General features: G+C 42.2%; 1 protein-coding gene across 1 annotated transcript in view; it reads right to left on the bottom strand.

The window, feature by feature from the left end:
* Positions 1-3,733: 3,733 nt before the first annotated feature.
* The window catches only part of EIF2AK3 (eukaryotic translation initiation factor 2 alpha kinase 3), a 46,928-nt gene continuing 26,550 nt past the window's right edge, over positions 3,734-24,111 (bottom strand). The window contains exons 5-17 of the mRNA XM_064448884.1: positions 22,515-22,749; positions 22,085-22,247; positions 20,656-20,793; positions 20,033-20,155; positions 19,213-19,433; positions 18,758-18,870; positions 17,609-17,731; positions 16,207-16,356; positions 14,434-15,202; positions 9,794-9,961; positions 9,157-9,258; positions 6,753-6,815; positions 3,734-4,959 (exon numbers count right to left, since the gene is read on the bottom strand). Of these exons, the coding sequence (XP_064304954.1) occupies positions 4,783-4,959; positions 6,753-6,815; positions 9,157-9,258; positions 9,794-9,961; positions 14,434-15,202; positions 16,207-16,356; positions 17,609-17,731; positions 18,758-18,870; positions 19,213-19,433; positions 20,033-20,155; positions 20,656-20,793; positions 22,085-22,247; positions 22,515-22,749 (2,545 nt within the window). The 3' untranslated portion in view covers positions 3,734-4,782. The remainder of the gene's footprint in view (positions 4,960-6,752; positions 6,816-9,156; positions 9,259-9,793; positions 9,962-14,433; positions 15,203-16,206; positions 16,357-17,608; positions 17,732-18,757; positions 18,871-19,212; positions 19,434-20,032; positions 20,156-20,655; positions 20,794-22,084; positions 22,248-22,514; positions 22,750-24,111) is intronic.

The raw sequence follows: 24,111 nt of genomic DNA, 5'->3' as shown, positions 1-24,111 counted from the left end.
ATCATCGAGTCCAACCGCTAACCTGTCACTGCCAAGCCCACCACTAAACCCTATCCTCAAGCACCATGTCTACCCTTCTTTTAAATACCTCCAGGGATGGTGACTCGACCACCTCCCTGGGCAGCCTGTGCCAAGGCCTGACAACCCTTTCGGTGAAGAAGTTTTTCCTAATGTCCAACCTACACTTCCCCTGGCGCAGCTTGAGGCCATTTCCTCTCGTCCTATCGCTTGTTACTTGGGAGAAGAGACCGACCCCCCCCTCACCACACCCCCCTCTCAGGCAGCTGCAGAGAGCGAGAAGGGCTCCCCTCAGCCCCCCCTTCTCCAGGCTAAACCCCCTCAGCTCCCTCAGCCGCCCCCCAGCACACTTGTGCTCCAGACCCTGCCCCAGCCCCGCTGCCCTTCTCTGGACACGCTCCAGCCCCTCAAGGCCCTCCTTGTCCCGAGGGGCCCAAACCTGAGCCCAGCATTCGAGGTGGGGCCTCCCCAGGGCCGAGCACAGGGGCCCCATCCCTGCCCGGCTCCTGCTGGCCACACCAGGGCTGACACAAGCCCGGAGGCTGGTGGCCCCCTTGGCCACCTGGGCACTGCTGGCTCATGCCCAGCCGGCTGTCAGCCAGCACCCCCAGGGCCTTCTCCGCCGGGCACTTCCCAGCCACTCCTCCCCAAGCCTGTAGCTCTGGAGAGGTTCAGAGCTTTCTGCAGCTTTCTGTGAATTATCTGTGAGTTTCCTTATTAATTCTGGAAGGGAATATCCTGTGTGGGAGACTCCAGGAGATGAGCGAGACTTCCCGCAGTACCGAGCACCCAGGGGCTTCAAAGGGGACTACAGGTGACCAAGACCAGCCAAAGAAGGGAAGTGAAAAAGAATTATTACTTGTGTGTTTTGCACTGTGATGCCTATGCCTTGATGCTGTAAGTGTAGCTACAGAGTCTTGCTGGACCACACAGCCATAAAAACATGACGGTAAGTGGGAGTGATTATCTTTACCACTGCCAAGTGCTTGTCTGGACTTCAAACAGCATCAAAGGGCACCAGCTCCGCACAGGAGGGCCACGGAGTACATCAGTGAAGGATTACCCTGAAAAGGCAGGGCTGCTCCTGAACATCTCTGTAGCATCGTAATAGTGAGTAAAAGCAGGAGCTGAGCCCCCAGGACCACAGCTTTCCTGTAGCAGGGTCACATGAGGGCTGGTGACTGCTCAGATGACAGCCATCGCTTCCACCAGCATGGTTCTGGAGGGGTCTCACACTGGTTTACACGGGAAAGTCACTGTACTCAGAGCCTGCTCTTAGACTGATCTTCTGTGGCCATGAAACACTTCAAGGGCAGATTCTGAAATAGCTTTTTCTGAGTGCTCAATCACCTATTTGGGACAGGCAAGGCTTCTGCAGCCTGGGAAGCAGAGCAAACACAGCAGAAAGATACCCAGGCTAACATTCAGTGCTAAAACTACTGGTCTAAGACACTCAGAGGGGTGAAGAATGTCACTTTGTTAATAAATAAAAAAAGGGGGGGGGTTAGTGAAAGTCCTGCGTCCTTCTGCTCTTCCAGCTCAAAGGTAGCAGAGGACTATCCTCAGAGGTGTAGCAGAAAGCAAGTAGCTCTTCAGCTACTGAAGACACTGGCACAAGGGTCGGAAGTTCTCGCTCAGGGGCCTGGTAGAAGAAACAGCCCTGACCTGGGCTTGCAACACTGGTACTCCTGTGAAATGAGCCTTCATGGAGTGGGTTGGGTCCTCCAGCTCCTGCAACTCCAGTAACAACGTGGAAGCTGTAAGGAGAATAAGTACACAATCCTGCCCTCCTTCTCAGGGAAGCATCTAGGTCCAGTGGCACAAAGGCGGATGGGGCGGGATTCCTGCCCCTGGCACCCAGTTCATTTTGATAATCGGGACAAGGAATTGCGTTTCAGGCCCAAGAGCTATGGTGGGAGGGGGCTGAGGGACAGGCAAGAACAGGCCAGGACCGCAGTGCTGCACAGAGCAGCGGAGCCCGAGGCCAGAGCTCCCTTTTGCAGGGCTGCAAGAGGGCAGCTGTGCTAACCTCTGTGTTCAGGTGACCCTTTGCAAAAAAGGTGGCAGGAAGGTACACTCCGATTTCCATGGCCACAGGGAGACCTGGGACAGTCTGAACAGTTGGTTTCTAGATGTTCCTAAACTGAAAGAACACAAAGAAACTTGTCTCTGAGCCACCTGATGTTCCTGCCACCAGGGCCATCATATAAAGGCTGGGATCTCACAGAGAGGGTGGGAAGCGGCTGCTGCCAACCTGTACAGAACTAAGAAAAGCCTGCTTTCATTGCTTTCCTTTCCAGGATGTGACATAGAGCAAATCCACATCAGACCCAAGGCCTTCAGTCTTTCACTCATGGTTGACCATTTGGTCTGAGTTAAGAGAAGAACATCATCTGGCAGAAGGACAGGGATGGAACAGGGAAGTGTGGTATAATTAAAACCTGACTTAAAGAAGGAAAACAACATGGGAGGTGCACCCCTCTGGGCAGCCCAGTTCTGAAGAGCTGGTGAAATAGTCCTGGAGCTGACGGGGGTGTTGAAGCCCGGGTGGATGTTCCGTAGCACAGAGAAATGTCCTCTTCTCCCACTGGAGGGGCAGAACAAGCAGAGCTGCGAGAGGCAGGGAAATGAGGGTTTGCAGGCAAGACCCGAGTTCAGAGAAAAACCTTGCTGGTTAGAGAAGACTTGCTTAGTCAAACTGTGAAGTAAAGACAGGACAACACACTCCAGCATCCAGTGCGAAGAGAAGCAAAGACTCACTGACAGAGGCAGTTACAAGCTGAGCATGGCCAGGTGATTTTGTGGCTGGGCACGTACCACACAGGGCAGGATCTGTACTTGCCTTTGGAGGTAAGAGTAACATCCCAGAGCACACAGACATGCCCAGTGTGAACACGTACCAAAAGCAAGACACTGAAATGCTGCAGGGCTCTTGGAATAGGCAGCTACTCACATCCAGCAGATACACAGCAAATTAAAAATATCTTATTCTTAGTTTCTTGTGCTCCACCAGTCATCACTGAACTGGCAGGGAAGCTAGAGAGGCTTCGAACGTGGCCATCTAACTGTGCATTTATAGCTGATGCTACCAGGGAAATCTGAGGGAAGAAGACACACTTAACTGTCTTCTGTTTAACCCAGATAAACTCAATAAAGTCCTGGTTTTGACCAAATATTCACTGCAGCATTCTGGCTCCAGCAGGCCAAGCCACTATCTAGGACAGTCATGCAAGAGCACAAGACGACAACCTTTGTAAGCCACTTCTGCCTTATCCTGTGGCGGCAGAGTCAGCTGGTTTAATTGCTAGTCCTAGTGTCACACCACAGCACAGTGATCCCCAGAAGGGTTTGAATCCAGCATCCTGAGAAACTGACCTCAGAGCCTATGACTTCAAAAATTTGAGCCTGTAAAACAGGAAAATGCATTTATGCGAACCCAGTTCTAACAGCATAAGAATTATCCCTTCTCTGTTAACAGCTGAGAGACTGCCTGCGTGATCCACTCAGGTGAGGAGAGCTCAGTCCCCTTCTTCCTTCAGATAGTGCCTCACTTCCAAGCAGCACATTCGTGTTTGCATCATCCCCTGCGCTGGGGCGCGTATGAGACAGGAAACAAGGCGAGTTTCCGAAACACAGCGCCCGTCCTCCTGTTCCAGCTGCACAAGGCCGCCTCCTGCAGCACGCACTGGCACAAGTTTTGAAGAGAAACGACTACTTTTTTCTTTTTTTATAAATAAAAAAAGTTTATTAAATCATTTAGATAGACTTGAAAGAAGTCACAATAATTAATGCACTCAACAATTATAGCAAGTGCATTCTGTACACCACCAACCCAAATGGATTGATTCTGTATTTATAAATAAAAAATAACATATTTACAATGAGAAATAAAAGCATGGCATTAGGCAGTTAAATTAGCAGATTACACAAATGCCTACCAGTTGATTCTGTAAAAAGTACAAATCTACAAGATTACATACGACACATATAACTTCGTTAGGTTTAAATTCTCAGAACCACAACATTTTTGTACATAATTTTTACTATGGCTCTTCCAACCACTGCCTATAAAACCCTCTTTTTTAATGGCAAAAAGCTCCTTTTCCTTCTCTACAGATTTATCTGTATAAAATGCATTCCCTAAGATCTATTATAGTGCAGAAGTATGAAACGATTTCCTCTAATGACTGGCTATGGAGAGTGACAGTATGTACAACCGTGGTACTTTTTTGCTTTAAAAATAGTGCAGATTCCCAGTTTACCCACCAGGGACAAAAATGGAGTCATAATTCATTTCAAAATCATCTTCATTTCACCAAAGAGCAAGTGATCTGGATAGATACTCACTAGGCTTAGAGACTGTAATTTGCTCTATAAAAATACAGTATTTTAATTCTATTTACATGTTACAGATCTCTCACTTACCCAGCAAGCTGACATTTACAAGCTTCAAAAAAAAAAACCAAAACAACCCCCAAACAACCCAAAAAACCCGATAACGGAGCACAGCATCGGTAAGCACAGTAGCTGGACCCATCCGCCGAGGAGAGTTAAGGTAATAAAAATGGAATGTGAAAAGTGTGGTTACTGGCTTTCATTGGCTGTCGAAGTAAATGAAAATCTGTCCAAAATGTCTTACACATTAAAGATGGCAAAAAAAGTTTAAGTAAACTATTTCCAAGATAGACATTCTGCATCATAGGATCCTTCTGCTGAACAATCCCTGTAAAACCTGCTGAGTGGAAGAAGTGATCCTGAGGATAATTATTTGCTTGGTTGTCTTGAATGCTTATTTCCTGATAAACTCATTGTCCGTGACCTCTGCCTAAGCACTGGCTTTGGTGGGAGTTCCAAGTCTTCAAATACAGGATTTTCTATGATTGCTGCAGCCTCTGGTCTTTCAGTGGGACTTGGAGAGAGCATGTCCTTCACCATGGTGTACTAAAAGAAAACATGACATGTGCTACATGAACCAAGTTGTAAATTCTTTCTTATTTAATATTCTGACTTCAGTTGCGGCTGTATGAACAAGTGGAGAACGTCCCCAGTTGCCTTCTGATTAATTGGGTTATTAGTGCTTTGGCACAGTAGTTAGAAGTGCATTAAACATTTGAAAATATATCACTGTGCATCCGTCAAACAGCCTTTGCTGACAAGGGCTACAGCCAATTTGGCAAATCAAATCTGACCCAAGATTCAATAGAGTTATAAAACCTTTACATTATTTGCAATCAAAGGAATTTAAAAACACATTAAATACAATTTTTAGCTTCAAGTTTAAGCCACAATGTTTTAAGCCACACAGTAATTTTTCACAGTGAATTAGAGGTTTTCCTTTAAATATAAAGGTAGTTTGAACACTTGTCTCAAGTTTCATCAGAATTACAGTGTCCTGCCCCAGCCGAGCACAGCACATCACACTGCCCTGGGCAGCCCGCAGCTGTAAAGCAGGAAAGCCTAGTCTCATTTAGCTGCTGGTCTGAAGCTACCATGAAAACCTGAAAGCATCTCAGTTTTTATTGGAGAGGTTTTGTACATCATCTCCTTTTTATCTGCAACCATATCACTTTAAAGATCTGACTAATAAGAACACAGCACAATTTGCCCATACAGCTTCCTACTTGAGAGATCCAGTTCCTGGAGCGAGATCACAGAATCACAGACCGGTGTGGGTTGGAAGGGACCTCTGGAGATGATCTTGTCCAACCCCCCTGCTTGAGCAGGCACACCCAGCACAGGGGCACAGGACCGCGACCAGGTGGGGTGTGAATGTCTCCAGGGAAGGGACCCCACAGCCTCTCTGGGCAGCCTGTGCCCCTGCTCTGGCACCCGCACAGGGAAGGAGATTTTCCTCATGTTCAGGTGGAACTTCCTGTGTTCCAACTTGTGCCTATTGACCCTTGGCCTGGCGTTGGGCACCACTGAAAAGAGTCCGGCCCCATCCTCCTGAAACCCACCCCTTAGATATTTATATGCATTGAGAAGATCCCCCCTCAGTCTTCTCCACACTAAACAAACCCAGGTCCCTCAGCCTTTCCTCACAAGGGAGATGCTCCAGTCCCATGATCATCTTCGTAGCTCTCCGCTGGACTTGCTCGAGCTGTTCCTTGTCCTTCCTGAACTGGGGGGCCCAGACCTGGATGTAGCACCCCAGATGTGGCCTCACTGGGGCAGAGCAGAGGGGGAGGAGAACCTCCCTCGCCCTGCTGGCCACGCTCCTTTCCATGCACCCCAGGGCACCGTTGGCCTCCTTGGCCCCAAGGGCCCGGTGCTGGCTCAGGGTCACCTCGCTGCCCCCCAGCACTGCCAGGGCCTTCTCAGCTGAGCCACCTGCCAGCAGGTCAGCCCCCGACCTGAGATCCCATACAGCCAAGGTGCTACCTACAGTCTCCCCTTTACCTGTCTAGAGCTCTGCACTTTCTCTTTGTGAATATGGATTTGTTGCAAGAAATCACGTCAGGATGCACGTGAAATGAATGATGTCAAGTGACAAAGGGAAGCCAAGTAATATTGTATAGTTACTGGAGGTAAACTCTGTGACAAAAGTATCAGCATCCATGTTACTGTAATGTTACATCTTTGAAAAGTAGTAAAAAGTACATGGATAGAGAAACGTGTCTTAACATGAAAGCAAATTTTTTTGTTGTTTTTACTTGCAACGCAATTGGAAAGCAAATAAAAAAGCTACAACTATTAAAGAAAAAGCTACCATTCACAGCATCAAATATACTTACCTCTTGTGCATATTTCTGAGTGAACAATGGTGGAAACTTCAAATTTCTAACATCACTTAGGGTCTGCAATAATGTTAAGAAGAAAGTGTAACTTTTCCAAAATACCATTCTTCAATAATATTACTATATTATTCTTCAAAAATACGCTAACTATGAAAACAAATCAGCCTGATGGAAAAACCCTTGGTTTAAAGTCTTGTTTTAGTGGTTAAAAATCACAGCATACTTAAACGGGCAAGTTGCTGCTCCCCTGGGATCCAGCCTGCACCAGGAATCATGTTGCAAGAATTCTGATCTCTGCAGCTTTAAATCAGCCAGAAGCACGAACTTGTAACTTCTCACTTTGGCTCAAAGTCAACAAATCTGTGCAACACCCATAATCTCCAAGATCACCTACACCAGTATTAAGACACATGAAATGACTGGCTTCGTCTTAACAACGTAAGCACTAGTCTCTGCTTAACGTTTATGGACTAACGAGCAGATTTATCAGCAATTTCGAAAGCAGTCCATGTTGCATGTTTCTGTGTCCTTCCAAGGCAGCTGGTCTCCTTCAGCGGGCCTTCCGTATCCAGCACACCAGCTCCACCTAGTGCCAGTAGTGTTCCCGTGTTCAGCCACGCAATTATTTGCAGCAGGCAAGTTCTGTGACTGCCACCAACCCATGACCCACTTTAGCACCTTTTTAGCGCAGAAGGGCAATATTTAGCACTTAACTTCTTTCAGGAAGGGTCTCCTTTTACAAAAGCGTGTACACAAAATATAAGAATTCTGAAGGTAAAACAAAATTCAATTCACTATTACCCCACTGAAAGTATAAACTGACCAGTTAATAGTGATGGGCAATAGTCAGACTCCTGTTCAAGAGAACTGAGTTTTATGACAATAAAATGCTTCAAAAAAATTGTCTCTTCCTCTACCAATTCAGTCTGCGCGTAGTGATCCGTTTTCAAACATCTAATTTGGAAATGAATTGCACTGCCACAGACTAACTGCTAACAGCTTGAGACAGAGGCAGGTCTCACACTTCTCTGGGGATTTTCCCAGCCCTTTGTCACAGATTCCTAGAATTTGCTGGGCTACCTGGTCAGGCAGAGCATGTTTTGCTTCAGCAAGCAATGCTAACGCTTGGGCGATGCCACTGAAAACTTCAGTGTAACGACTCGGAAACAACTACTGAAGTAGCTGAATTCCAGAGCTTGACAGAAAAGGGGTGGGGGTTTCTAGATTTTATCAAGAAGAGTGGCACAACAGTGAAAACGAGGGAGGTAGGACACTCTTTTTACCCTCTTATGAAGTAAAACATTGGAGTTAGATGCCATTTAGGATTCGCTCCGATTACTTGCTTTGCTTCTACACTCAGGACAGAAACTGGAAGGGCAAAACTTATAGTCACTGCTGCAGGAGACCTTCAGAATCCAGGACAGCTCTTTATCGGGTATGTCTCCCAGTAAAACTGATTTTATTTAGGGAAACTGAAACTGGTTCCAGCGCAAGGGGTTCACGTTAAGCACCGTCATTCTTCCTCTAGATTGAGCTCTTGTACCATGAAAAGCCAGACCATTTTAAGCAAAAGAATGCAACATCAGCATAGGCGAAGCATTCGGTCAGGCTGCATTCATGGTGGGGTTCAAGCTGCTTCTTTTACATCTCTGCTAAACACAATCCATCTTCAGAAGAGAGTTTAAACACCTCAAGCACATATAGATAATAAACACAGGTGACAATGACTTTCTTTCCCGCACAGGTCACTGGTCACCATATAGAAGAGGAAAAGCCTTTCTGGCTGTAGCCCCTGTTCTCTATGAACTTGTTCCTGAGCAAGATGGATCTCACATGAATTTTAACAGCAAGGAGGAGTTACTGTACACCATCAAACCTCCCCAATTCACAGCTGATGTAATGAAAGCCATCAGTTACTGGGAAGATTGTGCTTGAAGCTGAGTGAGACTCACAGCTAAGACTCACTATAGGAAAAGGAACAGCAGTTTTTCACTAACTGCTTTGGGTGAAAAAGCACTGCAGATGCAAACGAAGGAAGAAATGATAAAAATGCTCAGCATGGTTCCAATTCTTGAATGAAAAACAAGCTGGTAGGCTTAAAGTCACAAGCTATATTTGTTGCTTGAGTTCTTGGATATCCTAGTTCAATAGTTTCTCTTACTTGGCGCGACAACAGAGGAGCTTTGTAAAGAAATTAGGGCCTCAGTTCAATCTCACACATTAGGAAGACTGCAATTTATTTTCTGTGATTCAGGGAGTCTGTACAAGGCTGATAAAGAAGTTGTGCTCCTAATTGCAAGGCTTCTTCAAAACTGAGAAGAACCTCTTGCAAGTGTTTCACCAAGCGAATAGTTATTTTAAACAAATGATCAAACCGAGGATAATCCAATACCATACATACCCTGACCCTCTCCATCTGTGTGCTGAAAGGGTAAAGCAGCTCAAAGAGAATCAGTCCCAGAGAGAAGATATCCACTTTGTGCGAATAGGTGTTCCCACAGATCTGAAAATTCAAAATTGTTAGGTCAACCAAGCTGCTCACTGTACGTAGTTACGTATGACACAAACTACCCCCTTTCGAGTCAACGTATGGAAGCGCTTAGCCCTGTGCAGAGCTGAAAACAGGCACGTTGGCAGAGTTCATCAAATGAGCACGGGTGAGCAAGGTCCTGATCATCAGCTCCTCTTTGCAGACCCAACTGTAATGTAAAATGTTTCAACTTATTTAGACTTTGTGCGCCTTAGCATCCTTGCTCAATTCACTTGAATATTATACAGTTATCTTTCTACTACATTAAAAGCAAGATAAATGAATGCATCTAAATACGAATCATTAGCCACTTTTTTGCTATAATAAATATATGTTAAAATATTCATTTTGGTATTCAATTTAGCTTAAAACTCTTCTTTGATGAGAAAGAATTTAAGTAACTTGATTGCAACAGTTTCCTAGAAAGAATGCCTGATCCTTGAGCTCCCAGGTATTCAGGAGTCTGCCAGGCACTGCCAGATACAGCTTTAGAGGAGAGAGCACAAACCTGTTCCGGGCTCATGTAGAGTTTGGTCCCTACTTGTCCTGTGTGCCTGGCATAAGCTGGCATTGGGGTAAGTACTGATTCCTCCTCCTCATCTTGGTCCATAGCAGTTACCAGTCCAAAATCCCCAACCTTTACTACGTCATCCATTGTGAAAAATATATTGGAAGGCTATGAAAACAAACAAGTGAAAAGAAAAAAATATGTAAGTAAGAAGCAAGTCTCTGTGTTTCAGGAGATACAACACTTTGTTCAAATTCAGATAAGCTGTGCTGTCAAGGCTAAAAATGCTCATTAAACACAAGGTTAGCAGAACCAGCTGGGAATCCTGACTATTCAGGAAAAAGGAATTACTCCTGCATTAAACAACCTCCCTTCCTGAAACTCAGGCTGCTCACTCCTTCTCTTCCAGCAGGGGTTTACTAACACTACATAGGTCTGCTGAGGAACACGCACAGAAGTCAACAGCTGCGGGGAGCAGTACAGATAAGTTAGCCAACTATCCATCACGTGGCAACTTCACACCACATGCTGCAGTTCTGACTCTTAGTCTTTTTTATTCTAAACTGAGAGCTAAACTCGTTCACCATCTTAACAACCAGCACATGATCTTAGTGTTAAATTACAGATACAGTGGAAGCGTGGGAACAAGGTCTGTTTTTCAGTTGGTGCTGTGCAATTTAACTACGGCAACAGCTGTTTACATAACAGAATTAAAAATTTGTTTTTGATAGAAGCTTAAGAACTTTGCAATTCACAGAAGCAGCAACAGTGACGATCTGGCTTAACTCTCCTTTAGCTTGTTTGCCAGGTACCACTATCTGTGGCTTAACCTACTGAAAAAGGAGACTGGAACTGAGATGCCCCCTTGCTAATGGTGCGTATCTCAGATGGTTTCTCAAGAGACTTGGCATCGTAGCTGATAGAACAGCACATGCCAAATGAATTATTATTTCTTTGAAACGTGACCCCTCTGCCTCAGTTACAAATAAAAACAGACACAGTTTTGGAGGAAGAACAGACTGATCCTGCACGGGGGAAGAAGCAGCAGGACTATGTATGGGGAAAGGGCCGAGGCATGGTAAAGAGGCAGGTGGTGCTGGGCAAGCTCCTCTCAATGCTCCTGGACCTTCAAAGCTGGGACAACGGGGTTCATGCTTTGTTGACATAAACCCTGGAACAGGAGGAGGCAGAGAGATACAGAGCAATATTTTTCCACAAGATTAAAGGACTACAAAGCCAACCCATTTCAAAGTCCATCTGACCTCCTCAGTTAAGACAAACCCACTCTGTGCAAGAAAGAAACAAGAGAGAAAAAAAGGCTTTGCTTTTTTTTTTTTTTTAAAAAGCAACAGACAGCTCTGAGATAAGCACTACAGAAATAGTTAGATAGAACGTGTTAGCTCCACAGTGCCCACATCCTGCCTCTAAAACTGCCTTCTGAGCCAGGTCTTATCTCCCGCTATATTTTCCTGTTGTGAATGTCGTGCCCTTCGGAGTCACAGCTCATTTAGTGCACAAAAGCTGCTACCCTGTAAACCCACAGCATCTCCAGGCTCTCTCTGAAGCATTTATACAGCACCCACCCTATGACTGCACACCCATGTTGTCAGAAATCTTTGTATCAGAACTTTAATGCTCAAGGCACAAATGTCTCCATTAGGGATGCGTACCCCATTGCCTTGACTTCCGTTGCCCTCCTCCTCCAACCAGCACACAAGAAGTCAATAAGATCTGTCTTGCTTCACGGAACAAAACTCTTCTTAACAGAAAGTTTTGTTTCTTGTACTTCTCTGGTTGAAAACAGATTGCCTCTGAACAGACTGCTGTATAGTTTCTACAAATTAAGGAGAACGGACTCTCTGCTGTCACAAACTGACAGCAAAAGTAAACCATCGAGACCAGATTCGGAAAGAGGAAGTTAAGGCAGATGCACACACTTTTGATTTAAATCAGAAGAACACAACCACCCTCTAGTTTAGTTATCTTGCCACCCGCACAAAGAAATTTCTCTCCAGATTCTTCAGTCAGAATAAGAATTCCCATTTCTTCACAGATATGAATAAGCTACTCACACATCAGCAAGACTACTGTTTAATTCAATTAAGGCTGCAAAATGCATCTAAAACTGTTCTTGCAGTTCTGTGAAACCCATAATTTCTTTTGAGCTGTCAAGCATGACCGACGGCTTATCCTGGGAATAACAGTAAATTCACTTGACAGACTTCTGCTACTGTACTTTGTTTTCTTCAGAAGAATTTGAACTGTGACCTATTCACTTGCCTACCTAGATTCCTGCCATCTTGTCATTACGGTATCTCTGATTAGCAGGAGTCTAATTAATGCATATAACGTGCAATGTTAATTTAAATATTTAAAAGACCTTACCGAACTTTTTAATATGTATGCATACAAACTTATATTCACATAGGCCAATGAGTTTTTGTTGGTGCCAGTGGGAGCAAGAACTGCCCTCTGGTGTCAGCTAGCTCTGCCTCTAGCAAAGACAAAATAGCTTTAGAGGTTATTTGCTTATTAGTGCTGGCACGAACTTCAGGTTGCGTGACCAATCTCTTGGACAAATTACAAAGTTAGGTGAGATCTGTTCCAAGGAGCTTCTGAAAACTGTAGAAAAAGTTAAATATGCTGGCTGTTGTTTTGATCAAATTAACACTTAACAGACAAACTTCCAGGATCCAAGAATAACCTCTCTACACACATGGGAAGTTTTCTGAAGCAGGAAGTTGTTCGTTCAGGGAGAGCTTTTCCAACCCATTTATAGCAAGTAAGCAAAATAAAATCTCTTGTTCAAATTGCTGCCAACATTGAACTTAAGATGTTCCAACAAAACGCTACACAACCGCTGATTAAGACTAATACAGCATTAATTGAAGATCTACATAAGCTTTACTGAACAGTGATCTCAGTAAGGACTGCAGAGAGTTACAACTGACAGTATTGTTAAGAAAGGTTATTAATTAACAAGTCTAGCAACATATTAGTATAGAGATTTAATTACTTTTCTGGTCAGTTTCTCAAGCGCTAGAGATTTTTCAGAGAACTGGTTCAAGGTAATTGCTTAATGCTGAAAGAAAATAGTTGGATGGGTTTGTGAGTTTTTCCAACTTTGACATATCCTTTCAGGGTTACTGAACTTGAATCGCCTTTTTCTGCCACATCTGAGATGACGATTTTTTCTTTTGTTTCTACTGATACCAAACAATCACTGTCTGAGAAGCTACAACGGTTATAATAATTTCAGTATTTACTCCACTGAGGTAGGTATTAATGCCTCCTCAAATAAGCAGAGGGAAAGAGGAACTGCCTCTCTACCGTTCGGCAAAAGCAATCCATTCCTCAGAGCTTATTATTATAGGACAACTAACTTCAGCTGGGCTCTTTAATTAATTTCTGGCATTCAATATGTGTTACTGACACTTCCAGTGCTAAAAGTTCCGGCAAGATCAGGCACTAACATAGATCAGAAGCAAAATGAAGGAAGAGGTACAAAAAGTTACTCCTGACTTCAGCTGCATTAAATGCCAGAGGTAAAAACCACCATTCCTGGTCTTAACTGCCTGGATGTTAATCGGACATTATAAAGATTATTAATCCTTCAGAAAGCTGCATTATGACAGTTGGCATCGACTCAGAATTCAACTCCAGGACAGATTACATTTCAATCCTAGGGCAGCAATACTTCATTTTTACTTTCTCTAACCAGGAGTGACACTGCTGCCCTTAGGCAGTATTGCTATAGAAAGGAGGAGGAAAATACCAGGATTAGAAACATGGAATAACTTAGGTTGGAAAAGACCTTTAAGATCATCGAGTCCAACTGTAAACTTAACACTGCCAATTATCTGCTTCAAGTTCTACTGTGTTCAAAACGGTAGGACAGGATCCAAAACAGCTTCCTTTGCCACATGGCTCAGCAATGAACAACCCTGTATAAAGAACCTGAATTAAAAATGCCATAAAACAAAAGCAGCTGATCTGTGCCAGGTACAAGAAGTCTTGCTGTAAGAAAGACTTTAATTGCAATAACGAATGATTAATGTTTATTTCCTGGAGCACTACACCTCCAGATTATTGTACAGACGTTAACTGGGATTTTGTAACACCCATGCTGAAGTCACTGATAAGAGTCAACTGTTTTAGCAGGATTTGTCTCCAGTGCCATATTACTCCCACTTACAAAAAAATTCTACCTGTATCCACACACACATGATATGTCAATTTAAAGCAGAACTTGACGCTGAGCTAAACAGCCTGGCACTGCTGTATTAGGAGCAGTCAAATTTGGAATTGCTGATGGTCGTGTTTGTAATACAGTGGAGGGACAGCTACCCTGTGATGCCAATGGAGTCAGTCCATGTGTTTCAGGGATTTCACAGCACCAGAGGCTTTTGTATGATACTTCAGGCACAGGTAATACAAGTTATGGTAGCTCCAAAGATAATCTCGCATACTAAACCAGAATACGTTTGCCTGTAGGACACAGCCAGTGAGATAACTGGTTACAACCAGAAATCGGAAAGTTCAGGTATTCAGTGATGATAATGCCAATAAATTAAAACAAACAAACCCCAAGAAAACCCCCAAACCCAACACATTTCCTCCAGTAACCTGTGAATACAAACCTTGAGATCCCTGTGCATTAATCCTTTGCTATGCAGAAAGTCAACCGCTTCAGCTATCTGCAGAAATATCTGCAGACACTCTGTCCTCTCCCTCTCCTCTATGATGCATCTTCTGCTCATCCAGTCTTTAAGGTTCTCTTTCCGGCAGAGCTGCATCTGGATGTAAAGGTAGACCTTTGGAGAGGTGGGCTTGACTTTTTCTGTAATATTTTTAGAAAGGTCCAGGCTTAAACTTGTTGGCCTTGGTGGAGAAACAGAGAGGGGACTTCCTGAAACAGATTTCTTGTTATTGGATTCCTTTGTACTTTTTGCCTTATCCTCAGAAAGACTTTCATCATGTGACACATCGATTTTATCTTCCTTACTAGAAGCATTTCCACAACCAGAATCCTCAAACACAATAGAAGAGGAGGTCCCTTCCCTCAGCTGTACAACAGGAACAGCTGAAGAACAAACTTCCAAGAAGTGACCCAGCTCGTTGCTGTTGATAGTACTGTCTTCTACATCACAGCCTGTAAGGACACTGTCCTGAAGGTTCAATAGTGGATCTTCTGACTGGTGTAAGTCCCTGTTGTCCATGGCAGAAAACTCCAGAGGAGAAAACTGGCTTCCGGATGAATCAGACTGACCACAGGGTATTCCCACGGACCTTACCCTCTCCGATGAAGTGGCAATAACTTCAATGTGCTCCTTAGTAGAAAATGGCTCTGTTCTGATCTTAAACGATGGGACGTCCATCGGACTGGGAGAACTGAGTGGCCAATCAGTGCTAGAAAAACAAAATCGAGAGATCAATACTACAGAACTTAATTCCACTAGGAATGCATTTTCAGAAGCCCAGGTTTTAACAACTGCTACCTCTGAGAACCGTGTCATACCAAAACAGTAAATAACTACCCAAGTGTGGGAATCACTAATAACCAGGATTTAACATCAGTTTTTCTTAGCGAGGACAATATTTTCTCATTGAGACAAGAGTGTTGATAATGGAAAATTTAGCAAGCTCTACTGCCTGGATTCCCAATATGCAATCAGACTCATCTTCAGCTTGAAAGATTTCAGTCCTTTAGAACATGCAGTGCAATGACTATTTAAAGTGCCTTGGAAGAATTACAGCTGTGAAATGTTAATTTGGTGCCTGAAATATAAAGGTTGCTACATTCTAAAAATTGCTAGGCATGTTAAGATGTTATTATGAGTCCACTAAATAGTCTTGTATTAGGCCTCATTCATTGAATGCTAACATACACCCACTTTTTCCTTTAACACGCCCTAACTCCTTTATCTAAATTTTCCATTTTTAACCTACTTCTACCAAGCTTTATAAATCACCACTCTGATTATCCCTCACAGATTTATGCTGGAATAAATCTGTCGAACCACTGGAGTACTGAACCACATCCATCTAAACCAAAACAACAAAGAGAAGGAAAGTGGTGGAAAGGAACAGAGAGGACAGAGATGCCAAACTTTAAAATCAAATCACAGTAGCAATGCTCCAACCTTCCAACCACCCAAAGATTCAGTTACAGAAGTTAAATAACTACAAAATGTCTCCTAAGCTGAAAGGAGGACCTTAACACAACAGAGGACCCAAAAATCAAGAGACAAGGGTGATACATTTGTACCTTTTTCAACTGAAAAGTTGACAGGCTAAGTTAGTAACAATCTCTTTCCTACATAATCACTTCATCTTCCTGGACCGTCTACCAGTTCTCCAGTTCTGTTGATGTACAACCTCAAATTCAACTGTTAAACAATCCCACAAATTACCTTTCATCTTTTAACCACTGTTCATCCATCTTTTCTTGCCATCTCTCAGGTGGAGCTTCCAGCCACGCGTTGAAATACCGAACAATACCTGGATGCTCAAGTTTAGCTAATGCCTTGACTTCCCGCATCACCTTTTCACGAGCCAGCTCCCTAGGATTTGGGGTGAGAAGAAAAACAGAGACACTGTCACATAAAACAACAACATAGCACAGAAGTTTCTGCAAAGGAATTTAATCAAAGATAGCCCAGTATAAACCAGGCCAGTAGTATTGCTCTTCACACCAAAAAACAGGTATGTCTTAAATCCCCCAGAGTAACTCCTTTAGGTTAGAAGTGTGGAGGAACAGTATTGTGCTCATAACAGTTAAGTATTTAGTCATCCTTTTTCAAGTAATTACGGGCAGTAAAACTGAGAAGAAAAGGTTCATCTTTCTCTCACTGTTCACAAGGATAGAAAAAAGACCACTGAACAGCAATATTTTACAGGGATGTAGAAGACACTGACACAAAAGAAGACAGACTGTAATGCCTTAGTATTTCTTTTTTAACTGGCATAACATAAAGAGACTGCATAAAGACTATCTCCATTCTATGGACAGGAAAGCAGGTAGCCTGCTATCTTACTGAAGTTAAACTCTCTTCAATAGACCATAACTGGATCAAGTGAAGTCAGATGGTTTTATTTAATGGGTTTGAATATGCTTGGAAAAGAAGAATTCAGGCTACCTTAAAATTCTGAACAAAACCTTTAAATAGTCACTTATATTTAACACATTAAATATAAATAGTAATTCTAGATTTCATAGCTTTACCCCCTCCCTCTACTGGCCTGCCTGTTGCTGTTCTAACTTGAGATTTCCAGAAGCAGTGTCTCCCATCTCCCACTAAAAGGAAGTGCTGCAAGCTCTGTGTAGGGTAATTCAGGAGCATGGCTTGACCACCTATGACTGAAAGAAAAGGTAGGGGTTGTGGGACCAGAAAATGAAACAAATGGACAAATGGAGTCAGAAAAGCTGGTGAGGGAGAGAGAAGAGAAAGAGAAGGTGGAGTAGGAAAGGTAAGGAGAGGAAGGAGAGAAGCAAATTAACAGTGCTACAAATAACTGGCCCTGTTATCAAAGGCTCTATTCATCAAGGACATCAAAGGAGTTCCCATGTAGCTGCAGCATCCTCACAAGGGTCCTGCTATGCAAGTATTTTAGCCAAGCAGGTCACCCTTCTGCTGTGACTGCACATGCCAAATTCTCGATGCCAAACTATGTCAGCCCCCCGCATTAAAAAGTGTGTCGTTCATCCTAATGTAGTATCTGGGAAACCGGTTCAGGAACAGATGGTTCAGTGTAGGATGGGATCCCACCATTCATTCATTACCTCTTCTATATCTCAACAAACTCATTCATTACCTGTTAGGTAAACGGATCCTTTTGATAGCATAGTTGCAGTCATCCACTTTATTTCTGGCTTCAAAAACAACTCCAAAACCTCCACGACCCAGACACTGAATTGGTTCAAAATCTGTCAGATATCTAGGAGGAGAAGGGTTTGAGGAAAGGACAGAAGAATGGAGGGATGACAGAGGAGAAAAATAAAGTCATTTATGACTCAGAGTGACATATTTCTGTACAGGCAAGACATGTTGACTGACTTGAAGCATTTCTTATCTTTTTTCCCTGCTCACCCACTGAGGCAATCAGATGGTTACCTATTCATGAAATGGACAGTTGCCGATTATGCATTTATTCAGTGTCTATCACAACCAGGCAAGATCCATTATGCATGCACATGACAAACTGAAGAAGCTTTTCAGAATATTGGGTTGCATGCTTACTGGATCATGGACCACGAGTACGTAGCCTAAGTTTCTATACCCAAACTAGGTGGTGACAGCTAAGTATTTTCTGAATTATGATTTGCCTTTAACCTCACCCCAAATAAATATTTCTGCAACTAGTCCTTCTAAGCATCCCTTCTGAAACATTGCTGTTATTAAATCGCACTACCTTTCTTATTCTTCCTCATTTTAAATACTCCAGTTCTTAATTTTAGTTACAAAGGTACAGGCAATGGTCACATTTTCTCCAGCGTATCAGGACATGCCTCTATATGCTCTGTCTTAAAGAATTCCTTTGAAACAGCAACAAAAGTTTGTTCCAAATATAGTCTGCTTATTCTGCAGTGTATAAAACATTATCTGTTTCCAACTGCAATTGCCATTCTCTGCTTTAATCCGTGAATATAGAAACAGGCGGAATAAACACCGATTTGATTCTTGAAGTTCTTATCTTCCATTTCACGTATCAGCAGGAAATATGGGAGCAACGTTCCTGATCACAAGTATCCTGTGGACTCTCTGGGACTGCTTAGACTAATCATAACTGCAATCTCCCATCGGGAATGGGGTGACAGGGTTCTTTGTGTCAGTTGCCAATTATCCTGCAAAGTCACAGGACTAGGACAGGTAAGAACAAGTGAACACCAACTCTTTCCTCCAGACAGCATTGGTTCTCACACTGACTAAAAACCCTGTACCTGTGGTGTTGGACTGAGCTCACCTTGACACGTATCCAGAGTTCTTGACATCACTCCAGCTGGTGTCTTTAACATCTCCACAATTGGGCTCATATTTACTATCAGTCTGACACTGTGTTTCAGATTCCTTCCGCAGCTAACAAGGGTTACCAAAACAAGAACAAAAACCAACCAAACAAAAAAATTAGACTCCTTAAGAACGTGAGACCAGTTTGAACCCCTAGGTACGGCATTAAATAATTTCAGTGTAAATATCTCCAAAGATGTCAGATAAGGTAGAAGCAGTCTAATCTGCTTGCTGAAGCAGTTAAGCAAATTGCACATGGCAGCTGACAGCCTTCACAGATAGATTAAACAGTAAATTTAGGCTCTCTTGATTTTGTTACCTCATTAGTTATTAACTTATTAACAGTACTCACTGCAGAATCAGAACTGAAAGAAAAAGCTCAAATAATACCTTCAGAAAAAATATACTCACTCTGCTGTAAGGGTGGGGATGGAAAAGTTTGCGTACGATGAAAGTTGTGGCCGCAATGCAAAATATAATGGTGCCAACAATTTCTTTCCACCAGTGAAGCAGAAGAACAGGATCTTTTTTGCGAATGTTCTTGTAATTAGTATCATCAAAAAATCTAACAGTGATCTGGGTGCTACGTTTATTTCTCTCTCTCTTGTAGTAGGGTAAGTAATAACCATTATCTGTGTAAAAAAGACACAAAGAGGGCATAGATTGACTTGTAGGTAACTACAACACAATTTTGTCTTCTCATTAATAGGTTTCCTCAACAAACACAGGGTATTTTTGTTCACGTCCCATGACTTTAAACAGTACATAAGCAAATTCAGTCAACCAAGGCGGTGGATTCCACAGCAACTACATCTCCAGTCAAAGTTTACCACGTCAGAAGGCCTGACCTCTGATGGCTTTAAACCAGAATACCTCCCACATCGAAAACTTTACACTGCCAGGCTGAGTCTCTAGCACCGTTAGCAAATTCTGAAAAAAATAATAATTCACAAGCTTTTCCCACTCAGACCCACTATCAGTGACAATACCAGCACACACAGTATCTCTACAGGAGCAATTTGTGGCGCTCCAAAGTGCTTTGTGTGGCACTAATTGTACGTACACCACAATTTGGAAATCCTAGCTTGGGCAATAATTTCCTGGTTCATTACATGTTAAAAAAACCCAAAACATATTTAAGATCAAACACACGGCCAGTTATTGAATTTCATAATTAATAAATGCATAAACCTGGCTCTTTGAAGCTTCAAAATTTGGGACTTCCACCTACCATATGGATACTGCAGAACTGAAAGTGCTCCATTACTGTACTCTTCATGAGAATATTTGTCATTGCTGAGACACTTATCAAACTCGTCAGACCCCACCAACACTGGAGTCCTGGAAGGAGAATCTAAGCATAGAAAAAACACAATTTTCTGAGCTGAACTGTTATAAAAATTATATTCTTGTATGAATTTCATGGCAACTCCAGTTGCATAATCTTAGAAAACGTCTGTTGGACCAGACCATGAGAACCAAAATTAATGCAAGGAACATTAGGAAGTGTATTTTAAGGTAACTGTTAGTTGAGCCTGCCAAAATACTAGTTTTGGACAAGTCAATTCACTCATTCACATCACTGCAAAAAACTTCTTCTTTTTGTAGAAAAATTCGATTTAGAAAAATCAACATTTCATTATTAAAAAAAGACCCTGTAAAGTCCATAGTAAAAGAAAGCAGACATTAAACATTTAATTAGAAACAATTAAGTTATTAATAAAGCACAAGGATAGTTCCTGAACCGGTTTACAGCTGGAAACATTAGACTAGTTTGGTACATATTGGAAACCAGAAAGATGTCCTGTCTTTTCAGAGCTAGGATAGTAAATGAAACTTTGAATTGTTACTTACGGATTAGAGGTTTCCATTTCACTTTGGGAAGAGGAATAATTGCATTATCATTCCTGGATTCCAGAGCCTTTGGGTTGGTTGGGAATTTCTCAGAAATTCTGACTGATGACTGAAGATACAGCTGGCCCCTGTACATACCTGAGTAATAAACCATAGAGCATATTAGTCTAACATTTAGTTCTCTTCACCCCCAGAATAAAATTGCCCAGTTAAGATACGTGGTTAACAATATTTTTTAAAATACTTCTTTATACTTTGAGAATCTGAGATACTGACTCTCGTTACTAGGCTGGATGAATTCAAGTAATACACTCCTTTTTATTTTAGAAAAGCAAGTGATCAGGACATCTCACTTTCACTGCTGGAGAGCTGAGGCTACAGAAAAATGCCAGCAACTTTTAAGAGCTATGAAGCAGCTTGGGCTTTGCACAGCTGAGACTTCTTTCAAACTTCCTGCCCTTGTTAATACCAGTACATATTACTCCTCAACAGCCATTACCAGGAAGGCTAGAACAATATGGCTTCTTCCAAGTGTTATTCTTTAACTGTATAACTACTAACGGGAAAGCTACAAGGTGTAAAGACTTACAGAAAAAGGCTAAGGCAAACAAAGTCTTAGAAAACCAAAGCACATTCGCCTCCCAGAAACAGACAGACAGCTGAGAGGAAGAAGGCCCTGGGGCCACTCTATTTCTAATTGTCACAAACCACATATCAAATGAATTCTGACAGCTGGATGAAAACTTAGTCACATAAAATTTTAACTGAAATTTCTTCATGGTAAGTTACTGTAGTCAGTGTAGAGGAAAAAATGAATGTGACAAATTAGCAGGCTGGATGGAGATATTGCTTATCGAGCAGTAAGACTGCCTTGTTAGCTATAAAACTATCTTTAAAAGTTTCCGGATTTTCAGTCATCTCCAATGTCCTGAAACTACAAAGCAGTGAACATTTCAGAATCAAAAGGAAAAGATTTACAGTTTTAAAATTTTAAAAAATCAATCTTAACTATCACAGCTTAGGCTCAATGGTCATAGATATTAATTCTGCCATAGCCAAAGGAATATTGTATGTTCTGTAATTGTCAGGATTTCTAAGATAGGTACACAGAACTCTGACTTTGAATGACAACAGCAAAGATGACCAGAGCAGGCTAGGAAGAGATGAGAATGCATCTCTACCTTTTGAAACTCTTTAAATCAAGTCAGGGTGCCTTTCTGGGATATAAATGTTAGTGAAGCCTCAATTTTGTGGCTTTATAAAGCAGTGTGGGTTAAATTTAACAGCCTTCATTATGCAGAATATCAGACTGGATGTTTAAAGCTCCTCTTAACTGCAATCTACCAGTACAGAAAGATCTGCTTTACTACAACATCAACAGAGAAAAGACTAGTATTTACTACAGAAAATGCAGCAGTCTGTGTCTCACCCAAGTAGACACTGGATTCTGTGGCCCCTCTGGCAGCTTCCACAAGATCTTCTTCATCTTCCAAAACTTCATTGTTTGCAGTGTAACTTGTGTCATCAAACAGACTGATTGGAATTACTTTGCCATCCTTAACTAGCCATGCAGAAGCAATTGGAGTGCAAAACTGAAGGAGAGAGAGGTAACTGGAAAATTAATGTTGAATTAACTAGCTATTATATAAAAATAATGCTAATCAATGTGCTTAAGTTCCTTGTTTTACTTTTTGTAACAGATGTAGCAGCTCAAAGCCGCAACTTCAGGTAACCAAATTACAAGCAGATGTGTGCTTCTTTACAAAAGATAGCACCTGAAACCCAAGATGAAAGACATCATCTATGATGCTGTGAAACTCCTGCTTTTGTAACATTTGATATTCTGCCTTTTCCCCTACCTGGTATTCCCACTCCAGATGTCCTCCTCGTTTGTTAAAAGCCATCACCTTCCAGTCAGCTACCGAGACCTTTATCACTGTATCTTTCATTATAGCTTCCTGCTCATCCACATCTGAAATAATTTTTGTTTCTTCTTTGTTCATATTTGATTTAAAATTGCTCTCAATATATCCCGCTCTAGTTTCAATATCTGGGACATAGCGCAGCTCAAAGTGACCAACGCTGAAATTCCACCTTAAAGAGAAAAATATTGTAGAAACAACTTATATATTCCAAGGAAGTCCCAAAGCCTCCATCCAGACGATTCTTAAACTGAATTACCTATATTTGGCCCATATTTTCTCAGTAAACTCTCAGACTGTCAGACAAACACAACTGTACCAGGAGGGGGAGTGCTAATCCAGAATACAAACCAAACAAGCTGAAAAATCTTGTCCAACCTGATGGGTGAGCTGAGAAAACTGCTGGTGAAGTAGGGCCAATGGCATTAAAGGTTTAGTATATGGAGAGGGCAATTAAAACCTCCAAGTAGCACAGTTGGGTCTGTTTAGTAGGAAAACGTTATGTAGCTGATGAAAGCAACAAGCATAAAGCATTTAGGAAGCAGCATTTTACACAAGACATTTCATTAATAAAGCAGATTTAATTTGAAACATAATGTTTTTCAAGCTGGGGAGGGACAATGCCTTTTGTTTTGTTTTGTTTTAATCCCACGAACAACCTAATGCAGGATCTCTTACAGGTACTTCATAATACCAGGATTGCTCATATCCCATAGGTTAACACTGAAAAAATACAACTGTATAAGGAACACAGAGTGGTCTTGCATAGCCAAAAGCTCTTTAATTTTTGTAAAGCAACAAAATAGGGCAGAAACTGAAAATTATTTTCAGAAAGAGAAAAAATATTTTTTTTCCTTTTTCCATGATAAAGCCCAATGCTGTAGAGAAGATACCGATGAGGAAGGATGGCAAGTTTGTGTCTTGAACAGCAAGAAGGGGGAAAAAATTTCTTGAACAGTATGTTTGAGTACCCAAGTTTCTTAAGACCAGTCTGGCAACCACCAGGAGCCCAAACTGTCTCCTTAAAGAATTTATGCCCTTATGGTAGAAGTTTGGCATATCTTACATAGATTTATTAAAAGTTTTTCTTTCTCTAGATTAAAACCGCAGGTCTATCCTGTAAATTGCAAAGCAGCCATACTGTGTCACCAGGAAAGCACCTCTGTTTCTGACAAAGACAGGAGGATTCTGGTGCACAAGATGTCATGCTACATTTTTGAAAGAGATGTACAAAGGGAAAAGTATGTTTTTATGACATATCTCTCCCTGCCAATATCAGTCTCCAACAACCACAGAACCCAAGACTTCTCTTTTCAGACATCTGATCTGCTAATCTATTGGAGTTCTAATTAGGTTATCTCTGATATGCTACAGATGCACAACCTGTCAAATCCTGCTGCAAACAGAAGAGGGAGCACGAGGAACAGGGAATGACTAGTTCTGCACTAAATTGTTGGGCAGTTATTGTATATGTATGGCAACCAGCCCTTTAAACCTGTATTTTATGAAGTGGGGTTTGCGGTTTCTTTAGTAG

The sequence above is a fragment of the Phalacrocorax carbo genome, chromosome 4 (assembly GCF_963921805.1).
Source record: "Phalacrocorax carbo chromosome 4, bPhaCar2.1, whole genome shotgun sequence".
NCBI classification, from domain to species: domain Eukaryota; kingdom Metazoa; phylum Chordata; class Aves; order Suliformes; family Phalacrocoracidae; genus Phalacrocorax; species Phalacrocorax carbo.
The sequence above is the reverse complement of the archived record's forward strand: the minus strand, read 5'-3'. Positions and strand labels throughout refer to the sequence as shown.